General features: G+C 47.0%; 1 protein-coding gene across 3 annotated transcripts in view; it reads right to left on the bottom strand.

Moving 5' to 3' along the window:
* The window catches only part of XRN1 (5'-3' exoribonuclease 1), a 40,796-nt gene extending 21,914 nt beyond the window's left edge, over positions 1 to 18,882 (bottom strand). For all 3 annotated transcript variants that reach the window (XR_013587429.1, XM_078606696.1, XM_078606697.1), the window contains exons 1-15: positions 18,616 to 18,882; positions 15,913 to 16,044; positions 15,006 to 15,106; positions 14,174 to 14,271; positions 12,934 to 13,043; positions 11,525 to 11,635; positions 10,932 to 11,017; positions 9,986 to 10,073; positions 9,187 to 9,355; positions 7,884 to 7,951; positions 6,480 to 6,554; positions 5,915 to 6,008; positions 5,327 to 5,420; positions 2,362 to 2,451; positions 379 to 535 (exon numbers count right to left, since the gene is read on the bottom strand). Coding sequence is in view for 2 of the 3 variants with exons in the window: in XM_078606696.1 (XP_078462822.1) it covers positions 379 to 535; positions 2,362 to 2,451; positions 5,327 to 5,420; positions 5,915 to 6,008; positions 6,480 to 6,554; positions 7,884 to 7,951; positions 9,187 to 9,355; positions 9,986 to 10,073; positions 10,932 to 11,017; positions 11,525 to 11,635; positions 12,934 to 13,043; positions 14,174 to 14,271; positions 15,006 to 15,106; positions 15,913 to 16,044; positions 18,616 to 18,690 (1,548 nt within the window). In the remaining variant the exon portion in view is untranslated. The remainder of the gene's footprint in view (positions 1 to 378; positions 536 to 2,361; positions 2,452 to 5,326; positions 5,421 to 5,914; positions 6,009 to 6,479; positions 6,555 to 7,883; positions 7,952 to 9,186; positions 9,356 to 9,985; positions 10,074 to 10,931; positions 11,018 to 11,524; positions 11,636 to 12,933; positions 13,044 to 14,173; positions 14,272 to 15,005; positions 15,107 to 15,912; positions 16,045 to 18,615) is intronic.
* Positions 18,883 to 19,514: the final 632 nt, after the last annotated feature.

The raw sequence follows: 19,514 nt of genomic DNA, 5'->3' as shown, positions 1-19,514 counted from the left end.
GTAATTCACTCACAAAATATGGCTCAAATTCATAAAAAGTGGCTTACACAACACATTACGAAAGCAGGCTCTGCGTGCGTCTTCTTTTTATCTTATTATCCTTCCGTTATGGCGTGCTGCAGAGATAACCAACTGCGTTTGGAACAGCAGCAACAGTTCTAAAGTGAAGTCTGGGTTCTGTAACCGTTTGACGGCTCTGGCTGCGAGCTGGTGAAATGCATCAGTGCCGCCGTTCCATGGCCTTGATGGGCAGCAGTTGACCGTGTGCTCGGGTGTTCTTTTTCCACTCCACCGTCGCAGGCAGACACTCGTGAACACAGGCAGACACTCGTGAACACGCAGGCCAGCACAGAGGCACGATAGCACCCCAATACACACCTGGTAGGCTTGTGGCAACAGTTGTTTGCTCAGAGAAGGCAGCACAGCTAGGAGTTGTTGATAGGGCAAGAAGGGCTGGCCCAGATTTAACTTAAGTTCCAGCTTTGAAATTCCACGCACGTCGGACACAAACGGGGCGTAGTGGTAGGGATAGAACCTGAATGTGTAATCACAACCAAAAAACACAGCAAAAGCAAATGACCATCGCTGGCTGGTAACAATCACAATTATAGACTGAAATGGATTTAATATACTTGCAAAACAATGTCCATATCGATTAAATACATTTATGAATATGACTTGTCAGCACATGTGAACAGCCTTACCTTTCCACTGACAGTGATCCCAGCACTAAACTCACACAATTAAAATGCAATACTTTGAAAGGTATTATGTACTTTAATTATGAAAAACCAAGGCTCAGCAATAGTGCAAGTGGCGTAATCATCGTAAGGTTGTGAGTTAAAATCCTGGTTGGGCACTGACTCAGCTCACAATCCCTCGGGGGTCCATAAAATGATTGCCACTTTGTGGGGAAGCCAGCTGTGTTTGTTCTGTGGACACGTGCCCACCCCCCAATAGACATGTGGAAGAGCTTAATACCACCACCCATTATATCATGGGACCTTTTGCCAGTATCACAGTATGAAAATTAACAATAGGTTCAATTCTTTCTGGCAATAAAACAGGTGATAATTGGTTCTTTACCCTTCTATCTGGCAACAAAAACTGACCCCTTTTTACAAGGAGTCATGTTTGCATAGACCGCAATACCTGCAGTCATAATACAAACAAAAGAACATAACTCTGATAATGTGCACTGTCCTTAAAGTTGATTGATCCACACCCGAGACAGCTTTCCTAAGGAAAGCTGTCTCGGGTGTGGATCAATCAACACCCGAGACAGCTTTCCTAAGGAAAGCTGTCTCGGGTGTGGATCAATCAACTTTAAGGACAGTGCACATTATCAGAGTTATGTTCTTTTGTTTGTATTATGACTGCAGGTATTGCGGTCTATGCAAACATGACTCCTTGTAAAAAGGGGTCAGTTTTTGTTGCCAGATAGAAGGGTAAAGAACCAATTATCATATTTTTACTGGCAAATGAGGTTCCCATAGAATAAAACAGGTGTTAAGATGTTCAAACACCAAATATAAACCTTTTGCAAGGAATCAAGTCTGCATTAACCACACGTACTTGTGTTGAACATGCAAACAAACATGCTCTGCTAATATATGTGTAGTGACATAGAATGAGCTATGTAGCAGCATAGCGCTGGCTGCAGGTGGGGAAGGGGATCTGTGGTTTACAGCAGCCCTGATGTCAGCAGGCCACGTGATACACCAGATGGGATATCTGGGGGAAAGATTACAGAAGGGGCACATGGGGGAAGCCTGGGAGCCCGTTAGTAGGTTCTAGAGAGAGGGCGTAGCCGGGGCGGAGCGAGGCCACGCTGGGAGCATAAAAGGGTGCCCTGAGCGAGAGCTCGGGGCTGTCGTTTGGAGTGGGATCCCCGCCGTGCTGTTGAAGATCGTCGCCATCGTCTCGTCGCCATCGTCGCTGTCGTCTTCACTCGACATTGCGCTGCTCGACGGTAGTTGGCCGTCTCGGTTCAGCGCCGTCAGTGTTAGACGGCTAGCGTGTGTATAGGCGAGCGACCCGCGTAGAGTTGTGTATAAACGAGCGACAGAAGAGTGTGTACCAGCGTAGGGTGTGTATTGTGCAAAGGGTGCTCGGTTAAATAAAAGTGCCTCCAAGTCTTAGCGTCTCCGAGTCAAGTCACTACATATGCATTGTCTTTAAAACTGATTGGCCGACACCAGAGACAGCCTTCTATCTGTTTTCTGTTGTTGCAAAATTTATATATTTGGTGTTTGAACATCTTAACACCTGTTTTATTGGCAGAAAGGGTAAAACCTATTCTTGTTTTTCATACCATCCATTATCTTCCTGAAGACAAAACAAATAAACACACTCACTCACCATCCCCATGATGCCACACCGTTGTAGTAATAATGCAGGATCCACTGAATGGCTTCCACGTAACACAGAGCTTGTTTCGCCAAAAAATCGCTGTGAAAATACGTTCAAAATAAAATAAAACGTTCAACAAGTTTATTCGTGCAAGATTGCGAATGTGTCAATGCGCAGCTGACGGCTCAAGGTTTTACTTGAAATGTAACATCACCCCTACTCACAGGGGTATCAAAGCACTGTACAAAAAAATTTAAAGATCACTCATGTCATCGTCTGCTGGATTAAGGCTTTCCCAAGCTATCGGTATCCCTCAGTATTGTGATGCAACAATGCACCCAGCTCCTGCACGCAGCCTTAGTTCATCGCTCCACCTCGTTGCCAACTAAACCTAAGAGCTGCGGCCCTGCCATGGGTTGGTCACGCCACCGCTGGTTGGGAAGGCCCTCCACTCGAATGAACTCTGGAGTAGACTTTGGTCGACTATTTCCACATTGACTTGATAGGTTGAAAGAGGTGGGCATAGCCACACTTTAGCCCACCACACATCACCTGCCAATCGAATAGCTCTGGTTCTACCCATTTATACTGCTGAATGGACAGAGGCCAGGGAAATTTTTTTAATCAATTTTAAGAAAATTTCCCCATTGGTAATAAGAATATTTTTCATGATAAAGATTTTTTGGGTTAGATCGCGTTATTTTTATGAATGTGTCGTAACCCTCCACCACCCGACACGGCCAAACAGTAAACAAGTAAACCCGTAAAAACAAAGTTTTTCACTATAAATCCTTTATATGCGTGGCGGCTAGAGTCTTCTCGTCCTCTGGCTTGAGATGGCTGCCACCTATGGGTCAGATGATTGTCTGCCAGTATTAAGCAATTGGTAATTAAATATTTAATTTGTTTTCCCTAAACAGTGTTAAATTTTTGAAAAAAAATTTCACGAAAATTAATTGTCACACACAACGAGTCTGTGTGGAAAATGTCAGCTCGATTGGATCACGGGAAGTGGGTTAAAAAACGAGCGAAAGATTTGCACGGTCCTAAGCAAGCAAGCGAACTTAATATAAAGGATTTAAAAATATATTCGTCTGTGGAGGACGCGGGGATCGATCCCGCGACCTTTGACATGGGAAGCGAGGGCGCTACCAACTGCGCTACTCCGCCACGGCCTGTGGAGGGGTTACGCTCTGGGCTCCTAGACTGTGACGTTCAGCCAAAGCCATGAATGAGTTGTATTTGAATAAATGTAAAATACATTTTTTTTGCCTAAAAAGTGTAACATTTTTGAAATTTTTTTTTCACGAACATTAATTGTCTCGCACAACGAGTCTGTGTGGAAAATGTCAGCTTGATTGGATCACGGGAAGTGGGTTAAAAAACGACCGAAAGATTTGCACGGTCGTAAGCAAGCAATCAAGCACGCAAGCAAGCACGCACGCAAGCAAGCAAGCAAGCGAGCTTAATATAAATGATTTAATAAAAATATATTCGCCTGTGGAGGACGCGGGGATCGATCCCGCGACCTTTGGCATGGGAAGCGAGGGCGCTACCAACTGCGCTACTCCGCCACGGCCTGTGGAGGGGTTACGCTCTGGGCTCCTACACTGTGACGTTCATCCAAAGCCATGAATGAGTTGTATTTGAATAAATGTAAAATATTTTTTTTTTGCCTAAAAAGTGTAAAAATAAAAAAATAAAAATTTACGAACATTAATTGTCTCGCACAACGAGTCTGTGTGGAAAATGTCAGCTCGATTGGATCACGGGAAGTGGGTTAAAAAACGAGCGAAAGATTTGCACGGTCCTAAGCAAGCAAGCAAGCACGCAAGCAAGCAAGCAAGCGAACTTAATATAAAGGATTTAAAAAGTGTCACGTTTACAAAGACAAATAGTTCACTACTTTAGCCCACCGGTGTGTTGAAGAGTGAATCAACATTATTTAAAATTTAGAGTACGACGTTTCGCTGGTAATTACATCCAGCATCATCAGGCAATTTGCCCTCTACTGCAAAATCTTTATTTAGACTAGAGGAATCCGATAAGCTATGAAGCTCTTTTTCACAGATATTTAAACAGCTGTGCAGGTTCACTCTGGTGCTGTAAGAATGAAGTTGAAGATGGATACAGGGAAACACCTCCTCTCCTCCTCTGCTCAAATTAATCTAAAAACAATGGTGTACCATCACTTCCTCTCGGCAAAGTCGAGAGGGAATCTACCGATTGACGACTGCTCTTCATCTTATATTACACCACCGATTCCCAACCATCCCGAGCCGTGCACACCACTGTCAACCCGTAAGACATGTCCACGGACCACCATGCAGTAATACATCCGGTGCTTTGTGAACAAATTAGTATTGCCACAGTTCTGTGGACTCCTTGCCACGGCCTTGAGTATCACGGGTTGGGAACCAGTCTTTTGCCATGCTCCAGTTTTATTAAATATTATTCCAAGTTTCTTACGAAATATACTCCACATTGAATATCAAAATATATCTATGGCTATATTTAAATATATATATATAATTAAGGCATTTGCACATTTGGCCAATGACAATAACACAAAACTGAGAACATAAAACTAACAATTGTATGGTGCGGTAGTAATGCTTGTGCCTCATAGCAAGAAGAGACTGGGTACGATTCCCGACACGGGTGCCTTTCAGTGTGGAGTGTCGATGTTTTCCCCCTGTTCTTCATGGAGTTTCCCTGGGTTCTACAGTTCCCTCCCATAACTAAAAACATACAATGTAACTGGTATTGGATATCCTAGTGCCGAAAAAATACCTGAAAATTACTCAATTTGGATCACAAATAGCAACATCGCCCTCTACTGCGAAAAACTTGGAAGGCAGTACCCAACCTGAGAGAGTCTTGACACTTTCCTGGGTGAACAAAACGTCGACAACACAAAATAAAAACCAACCGGTGCCAGTGCAATGTGCTGCGTGCCAGTGGGGACACTCACTCAGTGACAGCTTCCACCTCCATCTTGGTCATGTAGTAATTCCGCTTGTAATGCGCAAATTCCAGCTCAAACAGCTCATCCCTTTCCCTGTCCTCTGCAATGCATCGCGGAACACAGTGTGCGATTGAAACCACATTCACCGACGTTGCCAACTTACAGCGTAAACTACGAGCGCAACGCCTACGCATCTCTAGAATCCAACAAGTACAACGCACACGACGAGACGCAGGGTCGAGGGCAGCGGTTCTCAACCGGCACGGCAAGCATCGCTCCACGCTTCTTTGAGCACTTTTCACTTTTCGTTTTGTCTTGTTGTTAATGCCCATGTTTTTGATCCATATGAAATAGCAGGTAGTACACAAGGATTCAAAACGATCTTCTTTAGGCAGATGGGTATGTTGCTTTTAATTAGTTTAGTTCATCTTTCCAGAAGCATTCCCACCTGCTCTCGTCCTCGTTATGTCATGTACTGTATTTGATTTTGGCCTGCCTCAAATACCCTTAGCGTACACAACATGATGTGAGACTGGGTCGGGTTTTTGTTACACAAGACGCACTGCACGCGCGCCCACAACGCGCTCATCGCACCTGGAATCTGTGAGGCACTGACTCCGTCCCTCGCCGGAGGATTTCCCATCCCCATATGAACCTCCGGAGGAAGCCGAGACACATCATCCTTCTCCTGTGATAACACAATGCACGTGACCAAATGAAAATACCTTGTGACTATAAAGCGTGCGGATACTATAAGGAAGAGGAGGATGTTATGGGAGTGCAGTGGTCCAGTTGGAATGGTATTCGACAGAGCGCAATACGGGCACTTGTCAAAACACCAGGCACGTTTCCCGTACTTTTCACAGGAGCGCCAGTGAATGGGTTTCATCCCGGCACTTCCACATTTACATTTCCCCCACTGAACGTGAGTATAGAGCATTACAATGTTGTTACAGCTGCTAACTTACACATTAAATGGTGGCCAAGGTAAAAGCAGAACTAACATTTTAAACTTTTACATTTTTTTCGGGCTCGCATGAATAGGATGTGTGTTTTAACGGAATACATAGTTTGACCAGTGAAAGTTTACCAAGCCTATAACAGGGGAAAAGACAAATGCGTTATTTACAAGTGAACAAAAAATGACCAACATCTTTACCTTCTCTCTGTTTCCAGTTTTTCCTTCAAACCATTTCAGATCAACGTAGACTTCATTGAAGTGCTCTCGGTCAAACTAGAAGAAACAAGACGCGCAATGTCTTCGCTTTGAAGCACAACGGTAAAATGCACGTCTGCAAACACAACGCCATACCATTCTTTATTTTATTACTTTGTTCGATTAAGATGGGCCATTCGTGAAATGATGTTGAACAACATTTTATATAACGGTATAGAAGACGTAATGGCTAATTTCCTCAGACGTTGCATATTTGAAACCAATCTCCAAAGTCTGCTGTAACAGTATTCCACCTTGTGACTTTTGGTCTTTCCCTTCGGTGCCATTCTAGTACCGGTCTCACGACCTGCCCCCTCCACACCTGGCACCCCCCTCACAGCCCCTCTTGCTGGTTATGAACACAATGCTTTCTTGCTGCGTTTTATCCCAAACTTTCGCGTTTCTAACCAGAACCTGCATGGCACCTTTTTAACTCTTGCTATACTCACAGGTGCCCCCATCCACAGCATGCGATGCACGGTGCACGCAAATATACCAACACCCGCCGTTCGCCACTAAGTGATGGTGACGTCACCATGGTGCCTGTGCTTGGCCAGGTCACTTAGAGGCCACGTGAAGTATCGAAGACTCGCTGATAGGAAGTCATGGGACAGACCCAGGTGCCATGGGCGGACTGACCGAGATGACTGACAGATGCACTAGCTGTACCCCCTACTGCGCACGCATATCAAAGATCCCCCGTATAGCCTTAACAGACTGTAGGGGCAAGTGCTGTTAGCGAGCACCTATGAAGGCCGGCATGGCACACGAGGGGGTGGGTGGCCAACACCACGCACGGCCGCCTTTGTCTCCCCAGTGGCGATGTTTACACACCGCACCAGGTACTCATTTGAGGCTGAGTCGACCTAGGGGAGGCCCAGGACCGGTTCAGATCATCGTCACTGATGTTGGCCGTGAGCGGGAATCGAACCCGGGTCGCCAGGTTTGTAGCGCAGCGCGCTAACCGCTACACTATCGTGCATATATACACACACACACACGAATGATGCACCACTGGTCAATAAACCTCACTCGGTGAGTTATGAACGCTAGGGATGCAAACAAGAAACTCGCTCATAAATGTACGAATTTTTTTTCAAGCAATCGCACTCTTTGATCTCGTCCTATAATGGGCGATGTAATCAAACATGCACCCAGTGGATCCCAAACATTGTCCAACGCAAGGGGAGGCTTCGCTCTTTAAATGTTTGAGATGTGATGCAAGGCGTTTTGAGTTGCCAAGGCCTTTAAGCAACACATTGTAAATGCCACTACAATTGTTATTTATGTGTATCTCTCTACGGGGTGCTCTGGCAGCCTCCTAGCATCTCTCCGTGGATACCTTACCTTGGAGAGCGCATCGAGGTACTTTTCAAACCGGGGCAGGTTCAAAATCCCCGATTCGTTGATGTAGCCTGAAGAACAAAGACAGAAAAAACATGAGTATCATGTGTAGCCCCCCCAAATCCAACGAGTATGGGCACTCTGTACCTTCCTCGGTGACTCTGACCCAGCTGTGTACATTCGACATTACGATGGCAGGGATTGGTACCTTGAAAGATCAGTCGCTGTCGACTTCCCAAATATTAAAATTACGATGATTCATAACTGAATTTTTGATTTAAAGCTTTCGTGACTGCAGGGACTCATATTCTTGGTTCTTTCGGTAAAGTCACGTAGAAGGGAAATAATAACATAGTAAAAATATTGTTTTAGATTTTTATTATTTTATTGTTTCCCTTCTACGTGACTTTAGCGAAAGAACCAAGAATATAATTCATAACTACTTTTTAGTTCAGTTCAAGTAATGATCTGGCTAAATTAATGTCATAAGAGCCTCCCCACCACCCAACATAGGCAGTGGTGGTATAACTCAAGCAGCACACACTTTGTAATTAACTTATTCTCATTTACAGAGTACAGCCCGCTAAACAAATGCTGTTGCCTTTAGAGAGCAACCGATCAGCATTGTTGAATTCAAAACAGAGAAGCAAATCAGAGCAAACATTAGAGCGTCCCATTCGTATCATCTATCTTGCATGTGTTGCCTTGTTTGTCCTGGCACATTCACACCGTTGATATAAAGTGACCTTTTTCAAATACCTGCAAACAATTGTACATCCTTATTCTTACGTGCACAATTTACTATTTTCCTTATAGTTCTATTTCATTGTTTTTGCACCAAATGCTACGTGATTCTAGAATTGAAGTTTTCGTGACTGCAAGGATCCATACTCTTTGGTTCTTTCGGTAAAGTCACGTAGGTGAAAATAATGATAAAATAAAAAAGTGAAAACAACTCAATTAAATCACGACGTCAAAGCCATCTCTTTGGCATACCTAAGCAACTGTTTTCGCTGTGGTGGTCCCCACCTGATGAAGGATGCTTGTGTTGCGCCCGAAACGTCGTGATTTCATTTAGTTGTTTTCACTTTTAAATTTTATTTTATTATTTTCACCTACGTGACTTTACCAAAAGAACCAAAGAGTAATTTCTACGTGCTTCTTTCTTGTACTCGTATTTACGTTACCGCATTTGTCATATTGGTGGCCCAGGTAACTGTTGCAAATGTGACGACCCTGATTTCTCCACTGGTTTAACAAAATAAACTTCAACGCAAACAGAGCGAGGCCAGGCTTAGTCAATCACCATCAAGAGTGGGAAGCACTTTGATGTACGTGCGATAGAGCAGTGGAAGTGCATCCTGGGCAATGTGAAGGTTGGGCAGGTTGGGGATGAAGTCGTTCCCAACGAGGAAGCCCATGAGCACCCAGTCATCTATCACGTGCTCCACGCTGAACGGGAAGGGCAGCAATGCCTGTCGCACAAAAAAACACATGAGTGGGCCAACAGAACGGAGCTCGTTGTGCTTAAAATATTCTGGACCGTTACATAGCGCGGCAACAACGCCATGTTAACCTGGAGGTTATCGCAGCCGATATTATGATTGATATTGATTTTTGGGTTAGACTTTGAAATGATCTGGTCATAACTTTGTCTGCACCTCGGATTAGCACGGTTGGCTACGTACGGTGTGGAATAAGTTAAACATACATACATGAGACCCTTCACCACCCAACATAGCCAAAAAGTGTAATTGCCACGTGTACAAGAATTTAATGTGGTAACTATTGTTTTGGCTCGTCAGTAAGGTCATAAAATAATTTATCAAAATGTAGCAAAATTTAGTTTTAAAAAGGATTCAACTCACCAGAGAGTTGAAACAATAATAAACACTTGTACACATGACAATTCAATTTGTTTGGCGGGCTGGGTTGGATGGTGAAGGGTTAACGACAAATATTCGGCCAAGCCATAACGTGGCCTAATCCAAACATCACTGTTATCTTCTCAATAAGACCGCACATATTCACGTAAAAACAGACCTTCACAAGAGAACTCACTGTCTAAGTATCGTTTAACTTTCTGAAAAGTTAGATTTTTTTACCTTCAGCTCTTCGAACTCGTACTGGAGATACTCCCGCATGAGCGAGAGGTGCAGCAGGTGAAAGGTCGTTTCTTCTGGCGCCACGCTCCTGATAAACAACGTGATGAAAAGTATCCACAATCACAACATTTATAAAGAAACAAAATAACATACGCCAATTATTACCTTCACATTCTTTAGCTTTCCAACCAATTAGAGTAGCTGTATCAAGTAGCTGCCAAATGCTACATTTTGCATCAGTAGCTGATCATAACTCATCATTTTCAAACGTAACTGTGAACAGGTGTGGGGACTTGAGAAGTGGACAATGTGTTCCTCTGGCTTCACATGCTCTACTGCAGTGGCTCTCAGGCTTTTGAAATGAGGGCCTCCCAATCAAGACCACTGGGTCCCCCGGCCCCCCGGCCCCCCGGTCGCTCCACTCATTAGCGCCTCTTCGTCACCGCATCACCTACTGCGTCAGCTACGTGCGTCTCGACTCGTCCGTTACGCGTGACATCACATGGCCAAGACCCGAGATTGAGGGGTTTAACAGAAGGGTTCAGATTCTGAAGTTGACAGCGCATCATCTAGGCATGCATCCACCCGACTATGCATGCACCAGTAGACACAATGCCAGACGCTATAGGATTTTAATATTCTTGGTTCTTTCGGTAAAGTCACGTAGAAGGGAAATAATAAAATAAAGGGAACTTTATTTTATTATTTCCCTTATATATAAATACTATTTTATTATTTCCCTTCTACGTGACTTTACCGAAATAACCAAGAATATGAATTCCTGCAGTCACGAAAGCTTCAAATAAAAATGTTATAGGATTTTTGTTTACTATTCGTTGGGACCTAAAATACGAATCCGATGTTAATGACAGCATTTAACGAAGTTTTTGAAGGGTCCACACCGGTTATGATGAGCCGAAAGAGGAATAAAATAAACAACACCAACCGTTTCTGCGACTTTTTCCCTCCAAACCGCACTTCTTCACGCAGCAGGGAGAAGTGAGGCTCATGCGAGGTGAGGCCCAGCATAATCTACCAAACACGTTCGGAGACAAAATGTTCTTCTTCACAAGCCGGATTTAACAGGCAAATATTAAAATTCCTGCTCGGATTCTTGGTTAGGTCACGTGACGATATGGCAAAATCCGTGTTGCGAGACCCTCCACCACCCGACATAGCCAAGCTAATTAGGCTGTCAGGTCTAAAAGTGTTGAACGCGCTAATTATTACTGTCTCACGTCACCGGTAAGTCGTAAATATATACTTGCTATGTGTAATTCAAATTGAGTAATTTGCATGTTATTTTCAGCACTGGGATGTTTAGCCAATATCAGTTACATTGAATGTGTTTTTAGCGATGGTAGGAAATTGGAGAACCTGGATGAAACCAATGCAGGATGAGGGGAGGGGAGAGAACATACAAACTCCAGAGAGGGGCTTGGGTTGGGAATCGAACCCAGGACCTTCTTGTTGTGATGCACAAGTATGACCACAGCACCACCCAGCCAAGCTAAACGTGACCCAAAACCGAGGACTCACCAGGTCGGCGTCAAGGCCGTAGAGGCAGTGCCGAGTGTTGGGGTCGTGATCGGCCCGGATTTTCTGAGCTCTGATGAACTCCATGATTTTGTGTTCTCCTTCGCCGGGGGTCTGCAAAGGCATTTATGGAGAGTGTCGCCACAGAATACGAATCTTTATTTAGGCTGGAGGAGGAAGCCAAGGAGCTATGAAGCTCTTTTTCACAGATGTCCAGGATGGGCGGGTTGGCGAGTTGCAACAAACAATACAAAAAAAACGATAGGTGTGCAAAATAGAGATAATATAAGCAAGTCACGAAATATAAATAAATAAAGTATATCGGTACAAAATCCTTGCCGATTTTTCAACACAAGGACAATTCTGATAACCGAGCAATTAGATATGTATGACCTTTCATTTGAAACTGCGTCAAGCACCATCAGGACAGAATGCAGGAAGTAAGAATAACTTAGCCGAAACAATAAGTGGTGTGTTAATTCTTTTTACCCATGACAATTTAATTTGTTTGGCTATGTCGGATGGTGGAGGGTTTTACGAAATATATTTGTCTAAATAACTATATGGTCGAACAAAATGTAATGAAACTTAATATTGTCTGCGAAGACCAACTTGTTATACTGAGATTTCAATGTCTGGCCACTTTGTTAAAAAATGTAGAGGCCTTAGCACAAGAGCAGAGACAAATATACATTATACACGCCACTAATTGCCTGTAACGTTAGATTTAAGAATCAATATTAACTGGATGAACTGCTGCACAATTACATTCCTGCCATTTGGATCTGAATACAAGTGAGACAGCTAGTGCACATCTAAGTGAGAAGGCATGCGAGCGAGTGTGAGGGTGAAGTGGGTGAATGAGCGAGTATATGCATGAGCATTGAGTTGGTGAGTGTATGAGTTGATGAGTGAGTGAACTAACAAGTGTGTGAGAATGTGAGTAAATGAGGAAGTACGAGTGTGTGAATGGTGTGGGGGCGCGGGAGTGAAGCGGTTAGCGTGCTGCGCTACAACCCAGAGACCTGAGTTCGATTCCCACTCACGGCCAACATCAATTGAACCAGTCCTGGACCTCCCCTAGGTTGACTGAGCCTCAAATGACAATCTGGTGTGGTGTGTAAACATCACAACTTGGGAAACAACAACTTGTGGTTACGACCACTCACCTCCTCGTGTGCCGTTCCGGCCTTCATAGGTACTCACTAACAGCAAGTACCTATGCACCTCTAAGTGAAAGATCTAGTGGTCGCCGGTTTGATCTCACCTCTCGGCAGGGCAGTTAAATCAATGGGGAGGGAAAAAAAATTCCCAGGAAACAGTTACAGATTCTTGACTTTAGGAACTGATTTTGAATACGCTCACCAGTTTACCGGTTATCGCGTAACAACTCTAGTAATGACACGGCATACCTCGTGGCCAGATAAGAACACGGTCACCCCATGCCACAGGCGGTCGGTGTCCAGTTTGTCCGACACGAAGCTCTTGAGGCGCTCTTGCAGCCGCGCCATGAAAAACGTGCCTGAGCAAAGAAGACGTAAACAACAAACAGAACCACCAGCTCACAAAAAACATATGGGAACTGCTCTTATTAATCTGACACAGGTTTTCGCAGTCAATATTACGTGTCATAGATTTTTTTTTTGGGATTAGGCCACGTAATGATCTGGGGACACCAATCTTGAACACATATATTAGGAAGCCAGGTCAAGTGACATGGCTATTCTGATTTCCTGGATTTTGGGCTGAAGGTGCTTGGCGCAGTTTCAAGTGAAATGTCGTATCTAAATGCGGCCGCGAGGCCATGGCACCACCCAATGTTTCATTTAAGTGTTTATTTTCTCACACGTGCACATATGCTGAAAATCCTTATGCTCCTTTTTAAAGTTGCTTTGTTAATGTCCAGCTCTCTGACACAGACATCACTCACTCTCCCAACAGTAATGCCATGGCTAGCAGACCCTGATGTTATCATTTAGCTCCGGAACATATTGTCATATCCAATACAATATGATTACCTCGGGTTCCATTGCTATTGTGTTGATGTCATTAATCGACTCGAAGTTCATCTGCTTAAACTGGTGCAATGATTAGGCAGCTTCTCACTCGTCTGTTGTGGGAGCCATATGGCCTACTGGAGGCTCATTGAGCTTCAATAGGTGCGGGATATAACAATGAAAAAACTATATAGCTATATTGTTGGTTCTTTCGGTAAAGTCACGTAGAAGGGAAAAAAATAATAATACTAATATAAAGCGATAACAATTCTCACGACGTTTCGACTGCAACACAAGCAATAATCATCAGGTGTGAAATCCACAGATTCCACAGATTCACACCTGATGATGATTGCTTGTGTTGCAGTCGAAACGTCGTGAGAATTGTTATTGTTTTATATTTGTATTATTTTATTATTTCCCTTCTACGTGACTTTACCGAAAGAACCAATAATATGTATCCCTGCAGTCACGAAAGCTTTAAATCAAAATTAACTATATAGCTCTTAATTTAAATTGGCCAAGCAATACAAATCAACATGAGAAATTGTAAAACTGAAAGTCACCATCATTCCAAGGCCTTGCTCAGTAGTAATTACTTAGTAGTAAAATTAAAAGTACAGTTGAATCTACGAAACCATTCCATTCCTCTCACCTGGTGTAATGCAGTTGGAATCAAATCTTTCCTCAGTGGGGAGAACTTCACCTTTTTCAATTGCTTTTTTTATTTTATCCTCAGCTTCCTTAGCACTTCTGCAAAGCAAAATGCAAGAGGTCATCAACATTCATGGTAAATAAACAAACCTCACATTCAAACCGAAAACGTACATATCTGCTCATACAGCCAGTTGTGGTTTTTCACTTGAACAAGCACCACCAAATCACTCTGAATGAAAAATCCTGAATTCGAGATGATTCAAGGGTAAGCAGAACCAAGCACTTGGTTTGATTAGACCCTCCGGCATAGTAGGCTAAAGAATGAGCAGCATTAAGCAAAATACAAGGATCAAGTGAGGCTAAGAGCGACACAACCCAAACGTAAAGGACCACATGTCTACATTTTACTGGTAGGAACCTCCTGGTTACACCAGCCCACAGGGGATTATTGTGTCCATCGTGCAGGGAGGGGCTGGGTGGGGAGCGAAGGGTGGGGAGGGGCTGGGTGGGGAGGGGCTGGGTGGGGAGGGGAGGGTGGGGAGGGTGGGGTTGGGTAGGGGGTGGGAGGGGTGGGGCTGGGTGGGGAGGGGCTGGTCACCCAGTAGTGCCCTTATAAAACTCAACGTTTAACCTACTCACGCCGGCTCGTGCCCACCCTCATAGTCAGGCATATTTGCGGAATACACCATGCTGCCGTTGACCCTGGCCATTGACCGAGCAACCCAACGTTCCTACCAGCTCCCTCCGCAGGAATGTGTTTTTCTGAATGGAGTATAAACGTTTCCGATCCACTCCCTGCCCTGCCATGCAATAAGCATCAGTGCACACACCTGAAGCGCCGACCACGCTGCTGGTTCATCTTAGCCCTGGGAGCAACTCCGTCCACAGCCATGAAAAACACTTTTCTGGGTTTGATTATTCTGAACAACACCTGCACAAAAAACAACAACAACAACAACAAATGTATGGGCAATGTGGTAAACATGGCTAGCATGAGCTGCAATGCTATTATCAGCTGTTTAATGCTTGCAAGGCATATTTGGTGTTGTAAACATACCTACAAAGTTCACAAGTGTATTTTGAACAAATGCTAAATCAGCGGTTCCCGACCTTTATGGACCTGCGCACCACTGTCAACCCTAATTCTTTGCGGACCACCACGCAGCAATAAATCTGATGTTTTTTTAAAAGAAAAAATGGTATCTGCAAAAGGTCTACCACTGGTATTGTTTGTCCATTAAAATTAAATTAAACCTATCAACTGTGTTTTATTAGTGTACAGGCACATACATACAAATTTAAGAATAATCATCAAGCTGCTTTTTAACCAAAATACCATGTCCATTAATGTTGTTGCGTGGTGAACTTACAGAATGTTCACAAACATAAATGACGCAATCCTACACGGGGATTCTTCTTCAGAGCAGAAATAACAATCTGAACACTAACCTACACTTTGCAGAAAGCATTCTACAGTGTGGTACAACCACTATTGAATTCCCCACAGAGTGGTACTTGTTTTATCAACCCCAGCAGTTATGATGGGCTGAGTTAACAACCAACCATGATTTGAACTGGCAAACTTCCGATTGCAAGCCGCTCTTTCTTCTGCCAAGACACACCTGTGTGCGTTAGAATCTACACGAGAACGTTCAAACATCCCAGCAAACAAAAATAACTCGCTGCATGTAGGCATTTGAGCACCCAACCCTGCACCGCTGTGGCCACGGTACGCACCTCAATGTAGTGGAAAATGTCGGAGAAAATCTTCTCCTCGGGGATTCGCAGGTGCACGTCCGTGTCGTCTGGGTGGGAGCACGTGTGGATGATCCCGTTCATGTCCAGGTACAGGTTATCGAATTCTGGGATCTGTGAGAAAACGAATTGATTCAGTGAAAAACCGGTATCACAATGTAACACGATGTTTGACTTCAACACACCACATTTACATTACACGTTGCTCAAAATAATCATGAGTGTCGCTGTGAGGGATATAAATGACAACAAAATATGCAATGTCTACTTCACATGTCCGCCTCTCCAAAGAATGTCGTAGACGTCCCATCAGCCGCACGCACGGCCTATTGGGGAGCGCCGTCATTTCAGCCGCATCGATTCAAGTCAAAGCAAACACTTGATCGGTTTCGACATTCAAGTATCTCATCATCAGTGTCAGGCTTTGCTTGAACCAATGCTGGTGAACTGACAGATGTTATCGGTGGAGTGCCCTGCAATTACGATATGGGGTCGTCCCATCCAGTTCGACGGAGAATAACATAAAACAACGCCGCTACTGGTTAAGCGATGTCCGAGACGGTGAAAATTACGCGCCCCCAGAGGATTGTGCAGCTGATGTGTGTGAGAAATGCGTTTATATTGGACGTGGCAAGATGGGTGTGTAGGAGATGCATTGTCCCCCACGTATTTATACAGGACAACACTTTCTGAATTAAGATGTCATTAAAGTGAGCTTCACTCTCCGGGTGATGTCAGTGTGTGTACAGTGCTGTGTGCGCACTGTGTGGAGAGTGAGTGGGGAGTGAGTGGTGAGTGGTGGGGAGTGAGTGGGGTGTGGTGGGGAGTGAGTGGAGAGTGTGTGGAGAGTGAGTGGGGAGTGGTGGGGAGTGAGTGGGGAGTGGTGGGGAGTGAGTGGGGAGTGGTGGGGAGTGAGTGAAGAGTGGTGGGGAGTGAGTGGAGAGTGGTGGGGAGTGAGTGGAGAGTGGTGGGGAGTGAGTGCAGAGTGGTGGGGAGTGGGGAGAGGTGGGGAGTGGAGAATAGTGGGGAGTGAGTGGAGAGTGGTGGGGAGTGAGTGGGGAGTGAGTTGGGTAGTGAGTGGAGAGTGGTGGGGAGTGAGTGGGGAGTGAGTGGGGAGTGGTGGGGAGTGAGCGGAAAGTGAGTGGAGAGTGAGTGGAGAGTGAGTGGGGAGTGAGTGGAGAGTGGTGGGGAGTGGTGGGGAGTGAGTGGAGAGTGGCGGGGAGTGAGTGGAGAGTGGTGGGGAGTGAGTGGAGAGTGAGTGGCGGGGAGTGGAGAGAGGTGGGGAGTGAGTGGAGAGTGAGTGGGGAGTGAGTGGAGAGTGAGTGGGGAGTGGTGGGGAGTGAGTGGGGAGTGGCGGGGAGTGAGTGAAAAGTGGTGGGGAGTGAGTGCAGAGTGAGTGGGGTGTGGTGGGGAGTGAGTGGGGTGTGGTGGGGAGTGAGTGGGGAGCGGTGGGGAGTGAGTGGAGAGTGGTGGGGAGTGAGTGGAGAGTGGTGGGGAGTGAGTGGAGAGTGAGTGGCGGGGAGTGAGTGGAGAGTGGTGGGGAGTGAGTGGAGAGTGAGTGGAGAGTGGTGGGGAGTGAGTGGAGAGTGAGTGGCGGGGAGTGAGTGGAGAGTGGTGGGGAGTAAGTGGTGAGTGGTGGGGAGTGAGTGGTGAGTGGTGGGGAGTGAGTGGAGAGTGAGTGGGGAGTGAGTGGAGAGTGGTGGGGAGTGAGTGGGGTGTGAGTGGTGAGTGGTGGGGAGTGAGTGGTGAGTGGTGGTGAGCGATGGGGAGTGGTGGGGAGTGGGGAGAGGTGGGGAGTGGAGAATAGTGGGGAGTGAGTGGAGAGTGGTGGGGAGTGAGTTGGGTAGTGAGTGGAGAATGGTGGGGAGTGAGTGGGGAGTGAGTTGGGTAGTGAGTGGAGAGTGGTGGGGAATGAGTGGGGAGTGAGTGGGGAGTGGTGGGGAGTGAGTGGAAAGTGAGTGGAGAGTGAGTGGAGAGTGAGTGGGGAGTGAGTGGAGAGTGGTGGGGAGTGGTGGGGAGTGAGTGGGGTGTGGTGGGGAGTGAGTGGGGAGCGGTGGGGAGTGAGTGGAGAGTGAGTGGAGAGTGAGTGGGGAGTGAGTGGGGAGTGAGTGGAGAGTGAGTGGAGAGTGGTGGGGAGTGGTGGGGAGTGAGTGGGGTGTGGTGGGGAGTGAGTTGGGTAGTGAGTGGAGAGTGGTGGGGAGTGAGTGGAGAGTGAGTGGAGAGTGGTGGGGAGTGAGTGGAGAGTGAGTGGAGAGTGGTGGGGAGTGAGTGGAGAGTGAGTGGCGGGGAGTGAGTGGAGAGTGGTGGGGAGTAAGTGGTGAGTGGTGGGGAGTGAGTGGTGAGTGGTGGGGAGTGAGTGGAGAGTGAGTGGGGAGTGAGTGGAGAGTGGTGGGGAGTGAGTGGGGTGTGAGTGGTGGGGAGTGAGTGGTGAGTGGTGGTGAGCGATGGGGAGTGGTGAGGAGTGGGGAGAGGTGGGGAGTGGAGAATAGTGGGGAGTGAGTGGAGAGTGGTGGGGAGTGAGTGGGGAGTGAGTGGGAAGTGAGTGGAGAGTGAGTGGGGAGTGAGTGGAGAGTGGTGGGGAGTGGGGAGTGAGTGGAGAGTGGTGGGGAGTGAGTGGTGAGCGATAGTGAGCGAGTGAGCCGAGTCGGAGTGAGGAGTGAACCGAAGTGCGATGCGGGCCCTCACCTGGTGCTCCTTCACAACCTCGCTCAGGCACGGGTACCGCTCGCTCACCCAGCGGTAGAACTTGGGCACCCCCATGGCGTCGCCGGCTCTCTCCCCACTCTCTGACACTCTCCCCCCGCGTTCTCCCCTCGCTCTTGTCGCTCTCTCCGCTCTCTCTCCTCTCGCTCTCTTCTTCTATCACCGCCCGCTCTCTCCGTGCCCAGGCCCGAACCTCATGACGCAATCCGCCGCCCGGCCTACGTCACTTCCGAGAATTCCCGCGCGGGGGATTTGACGTCATCGCCGCGGCAAAGGCGTGGCGATGACGTTGAAAGTTAAGATAAACCGGAGGGTGACGTCAAGGGGAAGGGAGTGGAGCCTCGCGATCAACTTGCGCGGGGTTCGTCACGGGGAAGGCGTCACACAGCGCGGTGGGCTGCGTGAGGTCACGTCACCGCCGAGTGTCAGACCGCTGCGCCGTGACGTCACGGTGGCCCCGTGACGTCACGCACGAACTTTCGGGCGTGAGACGGAGGGGAGTGGGGCTAGGGGTGAGGGGGGCTAGGGGGGAGGGGTGAGAAGGGCTAGGGGGGAGGGGTGGGCTGGGCTAGGGGGGAGGCGGTGAGAAGGGCTAGGGGGGAGGGGTGGGCTGGGCTAGGGGGGAGGGGTGAGAAGGGCTAGGGGGGAGGGGGGAGAAGGGCTAGGGGGGAGGGGTGGGCTGGGCTAGGGGGGAGGGGTGAGAAGGGCTAGGGGGGAGGGGTGAGAAGGGCTAGGGGGGAGGGGTGGGCTGGGCTAGGGGGGAGGGGTGAGAAGGGCTAAGGGGGAGGGGTGAGAAGGGCTAGGGGGGAGGGGTGAGAAGGGCTAGGGGGGAGCAGGGCTAGGGGGGAGGGGGGGAGAAGGGCTAGGGGGGAGGGGTGAGA

This window comes from Lampetra planeri, chromosome 26 (genome assembly GCF_965212315.1).
Source record: "Lampetra planeri chromosome 26, kcLamPlan1.2.h2, whole genome shotgun sequence".
Taxonomy (NCBI): Eukaryota; Metazoa; Chordata; class Hyperoartia; order Petromyzontiformes; family Petromyzontidae; genus Lampetra; species Lampetra planeri.
Note: the sequence above shows the minus strand (reverse complement) of the source record. Positions and strands in the feature narration are given on the sequence as shown.